Raw genomic sequence first — 17,263 nt, forward strand, 5'->3', positions numbered from 1 at the left:
TATCTAACACTCATTATTTAATTGGATGCAAATAGACTTAGAAAACTAAGTATTGATACTCTAATAACCACAGCGTACATAACATACATACAAGTATAATACAATTTACTTGGTAGTTAAGATCATGCATAACATATGCAGATAGATGTATTAGATTACAAGCCCCATATTATATTACTTACTTACGTGACTAAACCCAGTCAACAATACACAGTTATTGTTATTTAAATATAAGTTATTTTGCCTGCAAATTTTTTACCACACAACACCAGTTGGAGAGGTATGCATGTAAGCGTGTTTTAAGATGGAAACGGCCACACAGTCCACCTAATGGTAAGTTGCTCCTGCCACCCATGGACATCAGTAATTAATACCAAATAAAATTAGTCTGTATGTAGTTGTAACAGTACTTCTGGAGTCGAACCAAGGAAAAGGGTTAAGGTTTTTAAGGGATCTGGAGACGATTATCACACACCGCACCCAGTTAGCAATATCAATGTTTGTGCATCTTTTAAGGATTACAATACATTACCATGACAGTGGCTTTGTTCGTCTGTTTGTCATTCAAATGCAAAGTGCCGCTATTGTGAACTGTAGCGACTGCGATCATGATACGCGCTATTGTATCGAAAACGTGCTTGACGTATGAGCAAATACTATAGAAAAACCTATGTCGAGCTATAAATACTTTTGTATATAATATAGTACGAGATTAGCATTTGACGACCCGCGTGGCGGAGAGGTCACCATACCGGTCTGACGCGCAGAGGGTCCCGGGTTCGATCCCCGGCCAGACAGATATCTAAATGATGAATTTAGATTTCTGTTTATGGGTTTGGGTGTTTGTGTATTTGTCTCTGTGTGTGTCCATGGCACCCACGACACAGGGAATCCTACTGTGGGGCTGTGAGTGTAGAAAGTGTAAAGTGTTAGCATGCAGTCCGATGGTAAGTGACTGCTGCAGCTCATGGACGTCTGTGATCAATTTTCGAACTTGTAGGTAGCGCTGTGGTTCGACTTCGACGTACCTATTTATTAGGTGAAACATACTTTTCCAATGCATACAAGCTTAGTCCTCAGGGATAGAAGCGCAACTGTGGCCTCAGTAGGAAAGTAATCTTATCTGGGATGATTACAGACGTCGATTGGCGGCAGTAGCCGCTTACCGACAGGTGAATTGATTGTCAGTTTCCTACTCCTATATAACAAAAAATACTTTATAAGCATAACATCCATATTTTTCTAAATCAGCAAAACGTTTAAAAACCATTTAAACCACAAAAATGTTGAAAATATTTTAAAACATAAATAGAATACACACGTACTCGTAACATTAGCAAAACAAATTGCTATGTAAATGACATAAACACGTCGAGTGACGCGTGTAAATACATGTGTCAGTGTAACGTACGGTCACACATTCAATATGTGACGTGTGTGAAAGAAATTATTTAAAAAATATTTTGATATGGCCGCGGCCTTATGTCCCACTGCTGGGCGTGTCTCTCGGGAACTGGAAGGAAGGTAGTAGAATACTCTGTTCGACGCCGGCGGCACCATCGCCACACCTATTTCGGCCTAATAACAGCAGTGCTATGCGCTTATGTGTTCTGATTTGAAAGATGTGGTAAAAGACACTTAGTTTTGGGCGGTATTCCAGCTGTCTTCAGGAGAAGCGGCACATCTGTGGCGGGCCTTAGGTAGGAATATAATCTTATCTGGTGTTCACTACATATGGCCATGAGCGGCAGCAGCCATTCATTTAAAAGAACATCACACAATTTTTTGTTTCTCAATTGAGAGAGCTTTTTAAAAAACATTAAAACTATATAAATGTTTTAAATATTTTAAAACTGAAGCACATACGTACTCGTAACATAGCAAAACAAATTGCTATGTAAATTACATAAAACGTTGAGTCACGTCGTAAAGACAAGTGTCAGTGTAACGTTCACGCCCCCAAAATGACGTGTGAGTGACGGAAATTATTTAAACAAATATTTTGTCCCATTGCTTGGCATTTCTCCAAATAAATGGTGGAAGCGTACTGTTGACGTTACATTCTAAACTTTCTTTAGTTACTTGAAGGTGGTAGAACCCTTTGTGGTTCGACTCCGGCGGCACCACCGCCACACCTATTTCTGCCTAATAACAGCAGTGTTAGGCGCTGTTGTGTTCTGGTTTGAAGGGTGTGGTAAGGGAGACAGACTTTTCCGAGGCGTTCCAGCTTAGTCCTCAGGGGTAGCGGCGCATCTGTGGCCGACCTCAGGTAGGAATATCTAATCCTATTTGGAGTTGATTGCAGATGTCCATGGGCGGCAGTAGCCACTTACCACCAGGTGGACTGCATGCTCGTCTGCTACTCTTATATTATAAAAAGAAAAAAAAAATACTTCGCCAAAGACTATATAGTAGTAATACTCGTATATGGTATAGTTGTAGAGTATAGTTTAGTAGTATAGTCTGTATAGTGTAGCATAGTAGTAGAATATAGTAGTGACTATATATAGTAATAGACCGGACATCGTGAGGGAAAGGGTTACAATGCAACAATACAAGATGATGTCAATGCGAAGGGAGATGAAATATTTTGAATTTAAAAATGTTGACAATGTCCACTTTATAGCCTTATACCTACCTACGTTTGATCTCTTTGGTATTATTCAAAAGATGTATAACCAACAGACGTCTTTAACATTACAGTTGGTATAATGGTGTAAATGGTAAAGTTTTTTTTTTAATCTATCTTCTCTTCTATTAATTCGTCTCTAGGTGGACAAGGCTCGAACCCGGTAGCTTCTGGCAGAACGGTATTTATATTACACTCATTAACATCATAAGTATACCACGAACGTTCTCAAAAAATATGTTTTCAATGAGATTGACATAAATAACACTTGAATAGTGTAGGTTGTATAAAATATGTTTTGGCAAGTAAGATGCTATCAAGATGAAACTGCAGATATGACCTCCATTTTGCATTCCTGCTGGACTAATACATACGAAATAAACTGACGTCATATCCGAACTGGAAGATCACATCATCTTTACGACAATAAACAATTTTAAATTTTAATAGGTACTTATAGGGGTACTAAAATATAATTTGAAAATTTTGAAATAGACACTGCCAAGTCTATAAATGATAATGGGAACCTAGTAATGAGGTACTCAAACAAAATACCAATTTTACAAATTCGTATTCTATTCAGAGTTAGTTTAAGGTCTATGGGTAGCGGAGTCCACTTGCGTTAGATGGGCAGGATGGACTGCAAGCTTGCTACGTACATCTGTGAGTCCAAGTACAGATATATTTCACATGCCTTTGACTTCTTTTATGAAACTTTCAAATTTGTAGGTTTGCTCAAAATGTTTCACTATTATAGCAAGAAAAAAATCTCACACATAAGAGATTCGTCAAAAATGTCGAGTTCAACGTTTTCTCTCACCTGCAAAATAAGTGCAATTACTTCTAATGCGTACATATATAACTTCGAAAAATGTATTGGTCTATATTTTTTTTTATAATACTGGAGTATCAGATGAGCATGTAGTCCATGGACTGTAATCAACCCAGATAGGATTAGATATTCGTACCTGGAGTCGACGACAGGTGCGCCACTACCCCTGAGGATTAACCTGGACCGCCTCGGAAAAGTATGTCTCCTTACCTTCCCTTAGCAGCGCTCAACACTGCTGTTATGAGACAGAAATAGGTGTGGCGGTGGTGCTGCCGGAGTCGAACCACAAAAGGTTCTACCATCTTCGCAACTACTATACCTACTAACAGATTGATTCTACATTTCGAACCTTAGATCTCCAGCGAATTTCAAACTAAGCCATCACTTCTACTTTCATCACACAAACCGTCCCAAACCCAAACACCTTGTAACACACGTTAATTAAAAAAGCAGTGTTTTATGACCGTTTTCCATTCATACGGAACCCGAGACCCACTTTCCGACCACGTGGGCGAAGCCGCGTGTTCTGCTTGTTTAAATAATTGACAACTCGCCAACGTGCTCTCTACGGTCCGCATATAAATCTAATAAGATTGGTTCGTCCGTCGTTTGAGAAATAGTGTCATTTTAAATGTTTGAAAAAGTTTGAGAAATAGTTTCATTTTAAAAAAAATGTGTGTTATGGAGTTTTTTTCGACGCTTCTAACAAAACACTTTGTGAAGTGGTGGTAGTTTTACTGACATTCAAAAAGTGCTCTGTAAGGAACTTATTTTGAATAAAAAAATTAATTTCATTTAATTTGATTTAACTCGTTTCTTTAAACAGGCCAAAATTAAAGTATAGATTTTCAAAAAAAAATGTAAACTTAGATTGGTTACAGAAATTTTGCAAAGGGTAGAACTAAAATGGAAATTAATTGGTCATTTGACGCGTTCAAAAGAAGGAAAGTGGAGTAAAGCAATCATAGATTGCTACCCTACCCCAAAAAAATAGAAATAAGCATGGGAAGATGAAATTAGGAAGAAAGCGGGGCCTAACCGGAGGAGCTATAGGAGGCCTTTGCCAATAGGCAAACTGGGTTAATAGATTTGATATTAGAAGTACCTATGTATATTGTTTATGTGAGCGCGGGCGGTTCCATGAGTCGAAACTAGTTCTAATGTTGCAATGCGTTCATTCATTCATTCATAAGTATCTTAGTCACTTCAGAATAGAGAAAATACACATTTAAATATTTCGGAAATTGATTCGTATATGACGTAAGTCTGTTTTCTTTAAAAATAATGGCAATGAGAAGAGCTGAACAACTATTGACGAATTTCGATTTGAAGTTTAAAAGTTCATATATAAAAGTAACTTATTATAAGTAATTAACTGACCCGGCAAACGTAGTTGCCATATAAATAAAAAAAATGTTAAGGGTTAAGGTTAAGGGTTAAAAATGTTAACAACTTATCACTTAGGGATGTAAAAAATAGATAGTAGCCGATTTTCGGACCTATTGAATATGCATATAAAATTTGGTGAAAATCGGTAAAGCCGTTTCGGACGAGTACGGTAACTAACATTGAGAGATAACGAGAATTTTATATATAAAATTATTATACGTAATATTACGAATTGGTATTGATATAACACTAATCTGTAAAGTATATGTAAGTCATTTTACGACAATTTTGAAGATAGCAACCCTACACTGCGCTAAACTTTACCAATATGCCAAATTAATCACTAACTTCGTGAAACTAATAAATTGCTACAGTTTGGGCACGCCTTACGTTTACGTTACGTTGGCTTAGGATACGGTAGTTATTTCGAAATACTAACAGTTTGATTTACATACAATTTAACATGTTGATATATTATTATTCAAAATATTATATGAGAAAGTTTGACTTATGGCGCTTTCTATACGCATAACCACATAGTAGGACCCCCTGTGACGTGCCGTGAACATACACAAAGATAACATAAACATTCCACCCAGAATTGAAATCTAAAATCACAGGTACAAATGTTGCCTGACCGGAGATCGAACCCACTACAATTCAAGTTCCGACACGCGTCGACTATTAATCTTGTTAATGTTACAAAATTAATTAGTAAAAATCAATGAACCGACATTTTAAGTAGAACCTGATTTGCAATTCCACTTTCTACTGACGCTAAAATATTTAAATAATTCCAAAACTTATAAACGCTGACTTTATCGTCGGCAGAAAGTGAAATTCCAAATATTCACTTCAGAATATTGTGAAGTGATATACAGGGCGCCCCAAATTTGAATACGCGATAAAAAAACAAACTTCTGTTATTTATACTAATGAAATGACATTTGTTTTCGCCATAATGTTAATTTTTAAAGTATACTGTAATTCTGTTTCATTTCATAAGTAATCTCTCACACAATTAACAATGATGTAACACACCCAATTTTTTGACACACTTTCTGTGTATGTTTGCACTAGAATTTGCATAACACACGCACAACGCACACACATTACACGTTAATATGCGCCGTTTATTTAAATGGTTTGCGCGAATTATATAATAAATTCCTACATACTGTTCCATACCTAATCAAAAAAACTCGGTTTTAAAATCTGTTAGCCTCGAACTATTTTTGGAAAGTACCGTAGGTGTCTATTTGCTAGAAACTTTGGACAAAAATCAGTACAAAGGAATTAACATAAGTTTTGAACCTTAAAAAGCTTTTCAAAAAGCACGTTTGCAAAATTTCCAACTCAAAAGTCATACATTTCCAATAGTAGGTAATTAAAAAGTTAGATCATCCTATATAGCGTCAAGAATGTGGCGTCAAAGTCACGTTTGATAACATACTTCCCACCGTACTTCCAAGCGGGATCACAGAGAATTTTAATAACAAGCAAAAATAATCATATGAAGATGAACAGAGAGAGAAATGCAAAGTAGATGTTTCACAGAGCACTAACAAATAGAAGCTAGCGAACGCGGTGAAGATATTATATTAATTGATGAATATTTTTTGTTCGACTTCATCAAAAGTTATTATTTTTCGATTGTATGTGAACTGTGCATGTATGTATGTATATACACTTCTTTGGCACGGAAAGATAGAATCAACAAGGAGTGAAATAGGATGTATTAAAATCCGAAAATATTTCAATCTATTCCACGAAAATTAAAAAAAAAACATGCAACGAGCATGCTAACAAAACCCTAAAAATTCTATCACAAAACTGATTATATGCATTTACAGAAGTTATTAATAAGTTAGATCACCCTATATAACCATGAAGAATGTGGCGTCAAAGTCACGTTTGATAACATACTTCCCGACCGCACTTCCAAGCGGGATCACAGAGAATTTTAATAACAAGCAAAAAGAATCATATGAATACAGAGAAATGCAAGTGGCTGTTCCACAGAGCGCTGAAAACTAGAAGCTAGCGAATACGGTATAGATATTATATTCACCATCATTGATGATCATTGTTCAATATTGTTTTTACCCGAATATATGAGAAGTTATTGTTCTTCAATAGTATTTGCATGTATGAAATGTACATTTATTTAGCACGGACTGTAACCTCAGCGGGTTGATGGATGAACAATTGAACATACTCGTAGTACTCGGTTTCGTTAGATTTGTTTTTGTGACGAGTGACGTTGAAATATTTCATAGAAATTTCTAGTTTTTGAAAACGTATGACTTGTTAACAGTCGTTTTGTTTCTGTTTGTAAACCAACCTAACCTAACCTAACCAAACACATTTCAGTATATAGTACTAATTGACCGGACATGGCGAAGAAAATGTCATCCAAGATTTATTACCAATTGGTAATAAGTTATTCTGAAATATATGTCAAACGTCAATTTATCCTAAAGTGGTGTAAGTGGGAAACGGGATAAAAGTTTTTATATGAAAATCTTAATCTGCTCCATAGCAGTATTTAATATCTTTGCTTAAAACACACAAAAGAAAACAGCAATTCTTAAGAATGCTATTAAAACATCGTATGTAGTTAACCAAGGCTCGGTGAGACAGAGAAAAACAAACGTCTACAAAGCTAAGAAAAAATGCAATGCACTTGCAGAGATTCGCAAAAAGCGGGAATTCCAGAAACGAGCTGGAATAGGGAATTACGTTTAATACTTAGAGCACAAACCACACTGCGTTTGGAATGTTTAATTAGAATTCTCAAAAAATAGTCCTCTTTACATTCTCTTGAACAAAATGTTCAAACAAAGTCCACTGTGTCTTTGCGTAATACTCGTTTATTAGACACACATAGAGCGCAAATAATACTGAATGCGATCAATAAAAGTAATGGTCGAGACAGTATATCGTGTTAGAAATCTATTCAAATTATTTTATTATTAGTATTATTCCAATTATTTAATTATTTTGTATTACTTTTATGATGTATTATTTATATAATAATTTCTTATTTATATAGTCACTGGCTGGTACGATTGTATGAGTTAGCATAAAGAAGAAAAAGAACGGCATGGACGTTTGAGTTGTATTTTGCGCGGGAATAATAAAAGTAAATTGGTTCAAGAATAGTTTTATTCCGCCAATCGTGGTAGGTATATGTACCGATTATTTTTGGTTGTAAATAACTTTTTATGAAGTACACAAAGTACACACACGCTTTTAATGTTTTGTACGATATTAAATTATTGGAAAATAACATCATCGTATGTTATTAAGCAGAAAAATATATTCCGACAACACATAATAAGTTAATTGCACATTGCGCTTCATTGAAATGTTACATGAAAAATATGTTTGAGTCTGAGTTAAAATTATTGAAGTCTAATGTAATCCCTATTCTTAACGGGCTCAGGATTATAAGAACCTTTTGTATTCATTACAAAGCCGTCTAGTCGTCCCTTTAAAATCTGACCAGCCGCTTCCAATATTACCACAAAAATGCAAAAAATATACGAGCTAAAATAAATATGCAGTAATTTTGGTTTCTAAAAAAATATATTTTTAGACTAACTAGGTTGACTGACAGACGATAGTCAGTATTAACTATTTTTGTATGATCGTCACGAGTTTCGAAAAAAATCAAGTCTATGGTAGTTACAAAATATCTCGTTTTGATGTTATTGCAGTGTAGCTCAAATCGCTAACCACAGAGACCTATATTTACGGCAAATCGATTCAAAATCTTAAAATAATATAAGCGTTTCGTTTAATAGATTTGAGACATCCCTAATATTATTTAAAATTTATTGTAAAATATAGAGTGTATTACAGGTTAAACTTTTATCATTCCGCAAGACATTAAGTAGCAGTACATGGAAGTATGCACAAAGAGACATTGAAAGTCGTACTTCGTAAGTTCGTAACACCGATCAAAGGAAGTGAAACATGCATTCGCATACATGTTGCATCCATCGCCATCAGAAACTTCTCAAGTTAGTCACATCTCGTCAAGTTCAAGTTAAACTAGTTCTACAAGCTTGTACGCAGTAAAAACGCTAGCGACGTCGCTTTCCTACGTCCTAACGCATTTGCTTTCTTTTGCTTCTTTAGGCTATCTTGCAAGTTACAGAGAGTCTTCTGACTTCACTGTCCTTGTACGTAATAGAAATTGATCCTACTCTTAACTACTAATTCAAATCAAATCATTTTTTAAAATTCAAAATAGGTTCTTTACAGAGCACTTTTTGAATGTCAATAAAACTACCACCACTTTACAAGGTGTTTCGTTATGGAGAAGAAGCGAGAAGAAATTATTTTCTTTGTCTCTACCAAACATCTACAATGATTCTGATAAATATTTTCACAAATATTAATGTCATTACACAGATAAACTGCTATAACTCTAGCAGTTCATCTGAGTATCGGTCAATAAGTGACAGCTCAATAAATCATCCACAGCAAGACGTACCTTAGTCGACGAAGATTGACTTAATAAAATCTGCAGTTTTGTCGAAATATCGGATATTCCTTACTCCGGTGCACTTCCGGATGTCCGTTAAGAACGGGCTTGGCGAATGAACGGTTTGACAGCCCAACCCAACAGTGTATGGGCTCTAAGCACTCCCGAGAAATTGAATTTGACAGGTCGAATCCGAACCGTAAAGTTTTCGGAGACTACTGGACGAATCCGAAACTTGATTGACAGCTTATCTGTATGCAAAGATGATATTTAACACTCAAAGCTTTCCACATTGTAGAACATTTCATATAGATAAAGAATACTTGAGCTCCATAAATTAATTTGATTAATTCGAAGATGTTTAAAACTTCCGGTTAGTTTCAGGACAAAAGTTCACCCGTTACCCAAGTCCGTGTTCTCAAGGGTGTTTACATTATAATATTTGCAAATTCAATCAAGCGTTATAAAGCGGTCGATTTGAATAGTTACTGTGACACGGAGAGCCGGTTGCATGCATAATGCATGCTGCAACTTGACGAATCGATATTCGATAGTTGGCCGGGATGGTCGCATTGTGCATTGACGTCATTCATGACGGATCACACAGGTTGACAGGAAGTGTTTTATCGTGATTGTTAACGTTATGATGACAAACGCTGTAGGAAATGCACTTGAGAATATAGGTAAACAGATTATGGCTAGTAAATCGTCATCGACAGGTTGGTACTACAATTTTTTATACCTTCAACCTAAAAGGCAGCGAATTTGAGGAATAAAGTCAGTGAGTCAGTGTATCGGATCACATCCTGGTAAGAACATCTGAAACCATATACTATATGAAAATGGGCTTCAACAGGCACAGTACTATCACCTGTGACAATTCTTAGCTTATGCTTAATATAACATTCTTTCATATGGACTAATTCTTATATAGTTTATAATACAAATGAATTGATGATCCACGGGACTTGTTACTTGTTACAGCTACATGAGAAATTATTTACGTTCTCATTTAGGAAGTTTGTTCTTTGTAATGTAATGTATGAAATGTAGTAGTTCATCATTTAAATAAGTCAAAGGATGAGCTACGCGTAAAAAATCTCTACAGGATTCATTTAATCATGGTCACTGTGTTGTATAGCTCCCACTAAAAGAAGCACACTTTGGAATAAATATTCTATCTATCTATCCGCTATCGTAAGTTCTACCTGTGCTATGTTTTCTTCTATCTAAATCACTGTGTTTAAAAGCTACTTATTTCCACCTAAAAGCTCAACATTGAAAGAACGTCAGAATTATCGTAATATGACAATGGAAACAAGCTTGTGGCCTATGTATTGTCAAAGGTATGATCGATACTACAAGTAGAATGTCATTTCAGGTTACATAATACACAAACCAACAAGTAAATTATTTGTGTAGGTAGAGTGTTATGTTTGATAACTAAGAACGTTTAGAAAGTTACTTTGCTGAACACTTTATTTAGTAATAGCATTCAATTTACTAGAAACACAACAAAAACTTGGAAAATATTGTAATAAATACAATAATGGCTAATAAATACTCGGAAATTTTCGGGGGTAGATTGTTTTAAGTAATCACTTTACTGGCTGTATGTACTTATCTAGACACGAAATTTATTTACATTAAAATATTTTGTTATTGTAAAACTGGTATTAACATAAAATCTCCAACAGCGACATTAACTTTACATCGATTCTAAAATTAACTACTTAACTACGAATGCCAATGAATAATTATTATTAGAAACGTTGTTCTTTTAAGGCGAAAAAATCATTCGCTATTGTTGTAGGCACCTTTCTACACAAATTATCATAGGCATGTCGACTAATCAGTTACCATTGTTTACAATAAAAGTACTCTTATTACCTTTTGGGCTTCCACCGCTTTATGAAGACTCCGAACATATTGATTGTATCCGATTATTCACATCACTAGCACAAAAACCAAATAAGATTCACTCAACACTAAGTTTTCAAATTCAGAACACTCGTTACAACTCGATATTCGGAATCGACACTAGCGTTTGTCTATAAACACGTCAGAAAATAAACGTTCCAAATATAAAATCACCCATCGTTTACAAACACTAACGAACGATAAGGAATGCACACACTATTAGCACAGACTATAACAGAAGAGATAAGCGTAGCTCAATTGAATAAAAAAACGCTATCATTCGCAGTTGAATATTGTTTTTCGATGTGTAACTATGAAAAACGACCGCGTAAAAGGTATTTCGTCACGGAGCACCACACGTACACTCGACGCGAGCGTTGCAAGGCGACTGGCTGGCTAAGTTAGCTCGGCTCGCTGCACGCCCGATGCAGTTGGTGAATATCTCGGTTGCTTCGTATTAATAAATTTGAGATGTCAACTCGTTGCTCGACTGAATGGGACCTATGGGGCTGTGTTTGTGTGTACTATAACTACACTCGTGCATTCATTCGTAAGCACCGGCCGAATATGAATACTCGGAATTTGTAGGTAGGGACATATTGTATATTTTAAATCTTTTGCAAATAAAGACCGAATGTCCAAATCGTAATTTATCGATTCACATAGTACATAGGTAATAAGTATTATCCGTGTATCAGAGGAATTAAATCAAAAAGTTTTAATACCTATTTCAGATATCGGGTTAATAAAAAAATATTTTTTTACAACAACACAGTAACAGAGGAAAATGAAATTAAAATAATTGTTATCGTCGTTAATAAGAAGCTTGGATATTAACGATATCACATTTTTATAACGTTACATTAAAGTAATAAGTGACTCATTTGATACTACAGTTTAAAAACAGATGCGGGTAGGTGAAGTGGGGACGACACCTTGGCGGCGCTCGAATTAACAGAGAGCGACATTCTGGTCGGAGACTTCAGCAAGAGCAGTCGAATAACGGAGATACTTGTGTAGTTATAATACTTCTAATCACTAGTGTGAACTTACTTACGTATAATTGTTATATCGTTACTCTGTACCGTTTATGTGACTATATAATTACATGACTTCAAGACCTACAAGATGAGTTTGATTTCATCAGAAGTGTACAAGAACCAGCTCACAATCATGGACGGCGATTCGTAAGTACGAACATACTTGACACAGGAATAAAAACCGTGAGTTAAAACATTATTATGTCATATGTGAATTCATCTTGGTAGAATAAGTAAAAATGGGGGTAGATAAATGTCGTTGATGTAAGGGAAAACTCATTTGAATTAAGAAAATGGATAGATTGAGACTAGTAATTCAATGAAATGTTAATACCCTCTGAAAATGATATACTTAAATTTTGTGAACAAACTTTACTCTTATCAAATTACTTGTTAACATTGTAAACTGAGGTGTTTACTTCAAAATAAGTGCATTTTCTGTGAAGAAGTGTCTAAAAATAATTTTGCAAGGCAGTTCTTGTGGTAAATCTGTCCATTTGGTTAAATTCTGTGGTGTAAAAAGTAAATCCTAATTGTTCTAAAGTTACACCTACTTTGAAATATATAGAAATACACGTACTTATGAAAATATTTTAAGGATCTTTAATCTTAAATGTCAGGCTTTATAGATATGGGAACCTAATGGTTGTTAATATAGGCTAATGTACGCCAGAAATTGCATACAGGTTAGATTTGAATTTATTTTTGATAACTTTTAATGTTTCAAACGGGGTTTACGTATATGCGTTTGTTTTTATTGTATGGAAGGGACTATGCGGTAGCAACAAACGCAGTTACAGAGTACAGTATACCTACTTGATATAAGTGACACGTTTATTAAGTTGCAAAATTTTGATTATTCATAATTGTACAGAAATGTATAATATCTACGTGGTACATATTTAACTGCCTGCAAAAAAGTATCACGACCACGGTATTGAGTGGCTGAGTGTACCCAGGAGGGAAATGGTAAATGAGTTTAAGGTTTATTGTTTTTTTTTTTTTTTGGATATTAATTGACTATATTTAAAAATAAACTTGCATTCACATCTACATTGTTCACATTTTCATTTTATAAATCAATGAAAGTTTCCTTTTGATTTCATATACTTGATACGTAATTGTTATGAAAGAAGCATACGTACGTTGCCAAATTTAGATTTCCATCAATTCTAGGCGAATTCACGCAGTACTGTGTACTACTGTGTTTTGACTCCCATAAAGTATAAATGCACATTAGTTAATGATCTATAAGAAAACTGAGAAACTTATGCGCAGCGGTCTTTGGAATATTATATATAAAAATATCTCTCTTATCTCCCATTCTACTTCAGACTGACTCACTTATACATAATATTAAATGTCTGTTTTAAATTTAGTATGCAACGTTTCGTTTTGTATTAATATTTCTTTACATCTCGTAATTTTAAATCTTTAAATTTCAATTTGAATTTGACACATTACACGTCCTTTTGGTTTGAAAATTGGGCACTATCAAATACTGGTAAATGAAGTTTGTACCTTAAACGTTGAGACGCTTAGACTATCGATATTATTAATTATGTGAGCCATTTACGAAATGATAAACGGGATCCACTTTGTATGGGATTGAGAATAAATTATTTTAAGTAGAATAATAATAATAATAATAAATTGATGCTTTTATAACTTGAGCTTAGTTCTATTTACAAGTTACAGCAATTAAGTTATTATACGTATTAAGTGAGAAACGGTCACTGAAGCCTACATAAATTTAGATAGTCTCTTGTATACCATATTTAAAATGAGTCTTGCCTGCGACTTTGTTCATGTGGAGTCAGAATATAATTTGAATTGCATTTTTAAAACGAGTCTTGCCTGCGACTTTGTTCATGTGGATTCAAAATATAATTTGAATTGCATTTTTAAAACGAGTCTTGCCTGCGACTTTGTTCATGTGGATTCAAAATATAATTTGAATTATACAATGCCCTCTGTCAAGATCACGGAGTACGTTAGTAATTTGGAATTGTCCATTACCTGGTCATGTAATGTTTTTTAAAAAAAATGTATACTTTTGACATCGACTTCGTAGTTTTGGTTTTAATGCATTTTCAAATATACAAACCGACAGACAATTTTTCTTTTTCAAATATATTCGATGTAAACACGTGAAGATTTCATTCTTATTATATGTATATCATAGCCAAATGAATAATAATGTAATCAAATAAAAGCATAGGTACATTTCGATGGGATTTTCTTATACAATAATTTACTTTTCATATAAATTTCATACGGTTCACAATTGCGTCATGTCTAGGTTTCTCTATAGAAACATCGAGCATCTCCTTGAGAGTGTTGGTTGTAAATGATACATATTATATTAATATAATCTATATAGATATTACGCACTAATATAATTTTTATTACAAACTATATAAAAGTCAGGTGAAGCCGAGGCGTTTGAAATATATATAATGAATATGAATTGTTCGGTAATAAGGTGTATCATAAGATAGTTTGACTAACTGTTTGTTTGGCTGGCTGGTATAAAATCATGATCAACTTTAATAGACCTTTTTCAGGTCATAGAAATTTTAGGTTGTGATTGATAAGGAGCCACATGTTATGTAAAACAGTTATAGTTTTAAATCTGACGATCGTGATGAGACAAAATTAGAATCGGACAAGATTATTAAAATCATGTCATGTCATAGGTATTTCAAAATTTTTAAATAAATCTGACCGTTCAAAGTAGGTAAAAATCGAATTCAAATATTCCGTTACATACATACAGGACAAGTTAATAAAAGCGTGGCAAAAATAAAAGCGTGTTTAAAAAAAAATCTTTTATATCACGGCGTGCGTAAATTGACGTTTTACGCACGCTTCGCGTGCGCAAAACCCCCATTTCCGACCCCGTAATATAAAATTTTATACAACACGCGGACGAAAAATGTTTTTCTGACTCGTGTGATTGCAGTCCTCGCCTGCGGCTCGGCCTGCAAACTCACACTTGTCAGAAAAAAATTTTTCGTCCTCGTATTGTAATGTACTATTATCAGTTGTAGACACAAATAAGTATAGTTAAATAATGGCCGGTTTCTGAAGTCATTTTTCTTGGTAGGTAGTTTACGAGTGTGTATTCAATAACACTATCCGTTTGATAACTACCTACGGAAAAAAAAAATCCGCTTCCGAGGAACTCAATGTAAGACAAGGTCTGTTTAAACTCCGTTTAGATTAACGGACCATTTTAATGTGTTTATTCTTTCCATAACATTATTTGATTTTTTTTTTTAAAAACGACGTTTGCGTAAAGTCTAGCAAATCTTCCTTAGTATAATGCATAACTTTTACAGTAAAATAGCCCAAACTATAACTTCCTTATGGGAATCTTAATTTAAAACTTTTGGTGAAATAAAAAAAAAAAAAAAAAAAGTTAAGTAGTTAAGCCATACACAATTGACAAGTATGTCGCTGACGTGAACGCATGGGTCCTTTGCTTTGTTAATTAAATTTTGAAATTCATGTAATAGTATGTATTATTATAACTGAATATAAATTCAATTTAATGTAATGAAATTTCTTTCTGACTTTCAAAAGTGGGTTATGTGGCCCTACTTTGAAAGAAATAATTTGAATTTGTGATAAATAACGTAAAAAAATTGGGTTCATACAACTTATACGTGTTATATTGTGTGAAATTCATGGTTAGTTTACCATTATTTAGTCTTTAACTTTGATATCATTCATTTCAAATATTCACGATATATTATTATTTTGATACTGCTTCATCAGTTGATAAAAGACGTACATTGGAAAGGCAACTATTTGTATAAAATAACATTGTAATAATTAAAAGAAGTACTAAGTAGTAATAAAATAATTTTATAATAGTATTTTGAGTCGCACAGATTCATTTAGTGGCCAACTATAGATCTATCTATCTATCAGTATAACAGTTATTGAACAGGTTGTTGAGCATTCCGAAATGGACTAATAAGATAAACGTCGTTATTCTGATGCGTAACTTTATCGAATCAATAGTTGTTGGAGATTTAACTATTGGACTTAGAATCCAGACATAAGTAAAGTGGGCAGCTAGATGTTGTCATTACTGTAGGTGTAGGAAATTTTTTTTAGTTTGATTTTTATTTATCTGTAGTTAAGATGGATTAGTGCAGATGCCTCGAGCAGTGTAATGTTCGCGGGTGTCTCTTGGTGATGCATATGGTTGGGTGTATGTATGTATGTATGTTGGGTGGATGTATTACATTGAGTGAATATTGCATTTTTAGAGTAAATTTGAGTTGAGCACTGGCCGAATGTTATCGTAAACAAGGTATAAAAACTGCGGTGATACATGACTAGAGTGATCCTATATGAACATCACCTAGTTTAAACCGTGTGTTTTATTATTTAACAATGGTCTAATGCATTCGCTTCAATACCTGTCGCGCATATGACATTTATGTAAAGAGTCCTTATGAACTATGCCTGCAACAGAAATCCGTGGTGAACACTGTTGGGGCAGATTTATAACCTAGGTGATACACAACTAGTGTGATTCTATATGAACATCACCTAGTTTAAGCCTTGGTTCGGATCAACAGTTCGGGCTTTTTACATGCGAGTCGGTATTGCAAGAAAATGCGTAGAGTTTAAGCCATGTTTTTGATAAACAGTTCGGGCCTCTTACGTGCGAGTCGGTATTACAAGAAAATGTGTAACTCTTCTGGACTTAGGCATTAAACAACTGGTTTTCTTTTGCAGCTCTTGCATCAGACCATACACGATCGAGGACGAACGTGTGAGCAGGACGGCCGAATGTTATCGTCGTTAATAAGAAGCTTGGATATTAACGATATCACATTTTTATAACGTTACATTAAAGTAATAAGTGACTCATTTGATACTACAGTTTAAAAACAGATGCGGGTAGGTGAAGTGGGGACGACACCTTGGCGGCGCTC

General features: G+C 34.4%; 1 protein-coding gene across 4 annotated transcripts in view; it reads right to left on the minus strand.

Annotated features, from left to right (window-relative positions):
• The window catches only part of LOC140753130 (uncharacterized), a 487,125-nt gene that overhangs the window by 424,232 nt on the left and 45,630 nt on the right, over window positions 1-17,263 (minus strand). For 3 of the 4 annotated variants that reach the window (XM_073087530.1, XM_073087527.1, XM_073087529.1), the window contains exon 1: window positions 11,236-11,639. The exons of the other annotated variant lie outside the window; for it this stretch is intronic. In XM_073087530.1, the coding sequence (XP_072943631.1) occupies window positions 11,236-11,273 (38 nt within the window). In that variant the 5' untranslated portion in view covers window positions 11,274-11,639. Of the gene's footprint in view, window positions 1-11,235; window positions 11,640-17,263 lie in introns of those variants that run through there. 4 annotated transcript variants of the gene reach the window in all.

Source organism: Epargyreus clarus, unplaced genomic scaffold (genome assembly GCF_041222505.1).
Source record: "Epargyreus clarus isolate Ecla_fem2 unplaced genomic scaffold, WU_Ecla_fem_2.2 ptg000026l, whole genome shotgun sequence".
Taxonomy (NCBI): domain Eukaryota; kingdom Metazoa; phylum Arthropoda; class Insecta; order Lepidoptera; family Hesperiidae; genus Epargyreus; species Epargyreus clarus.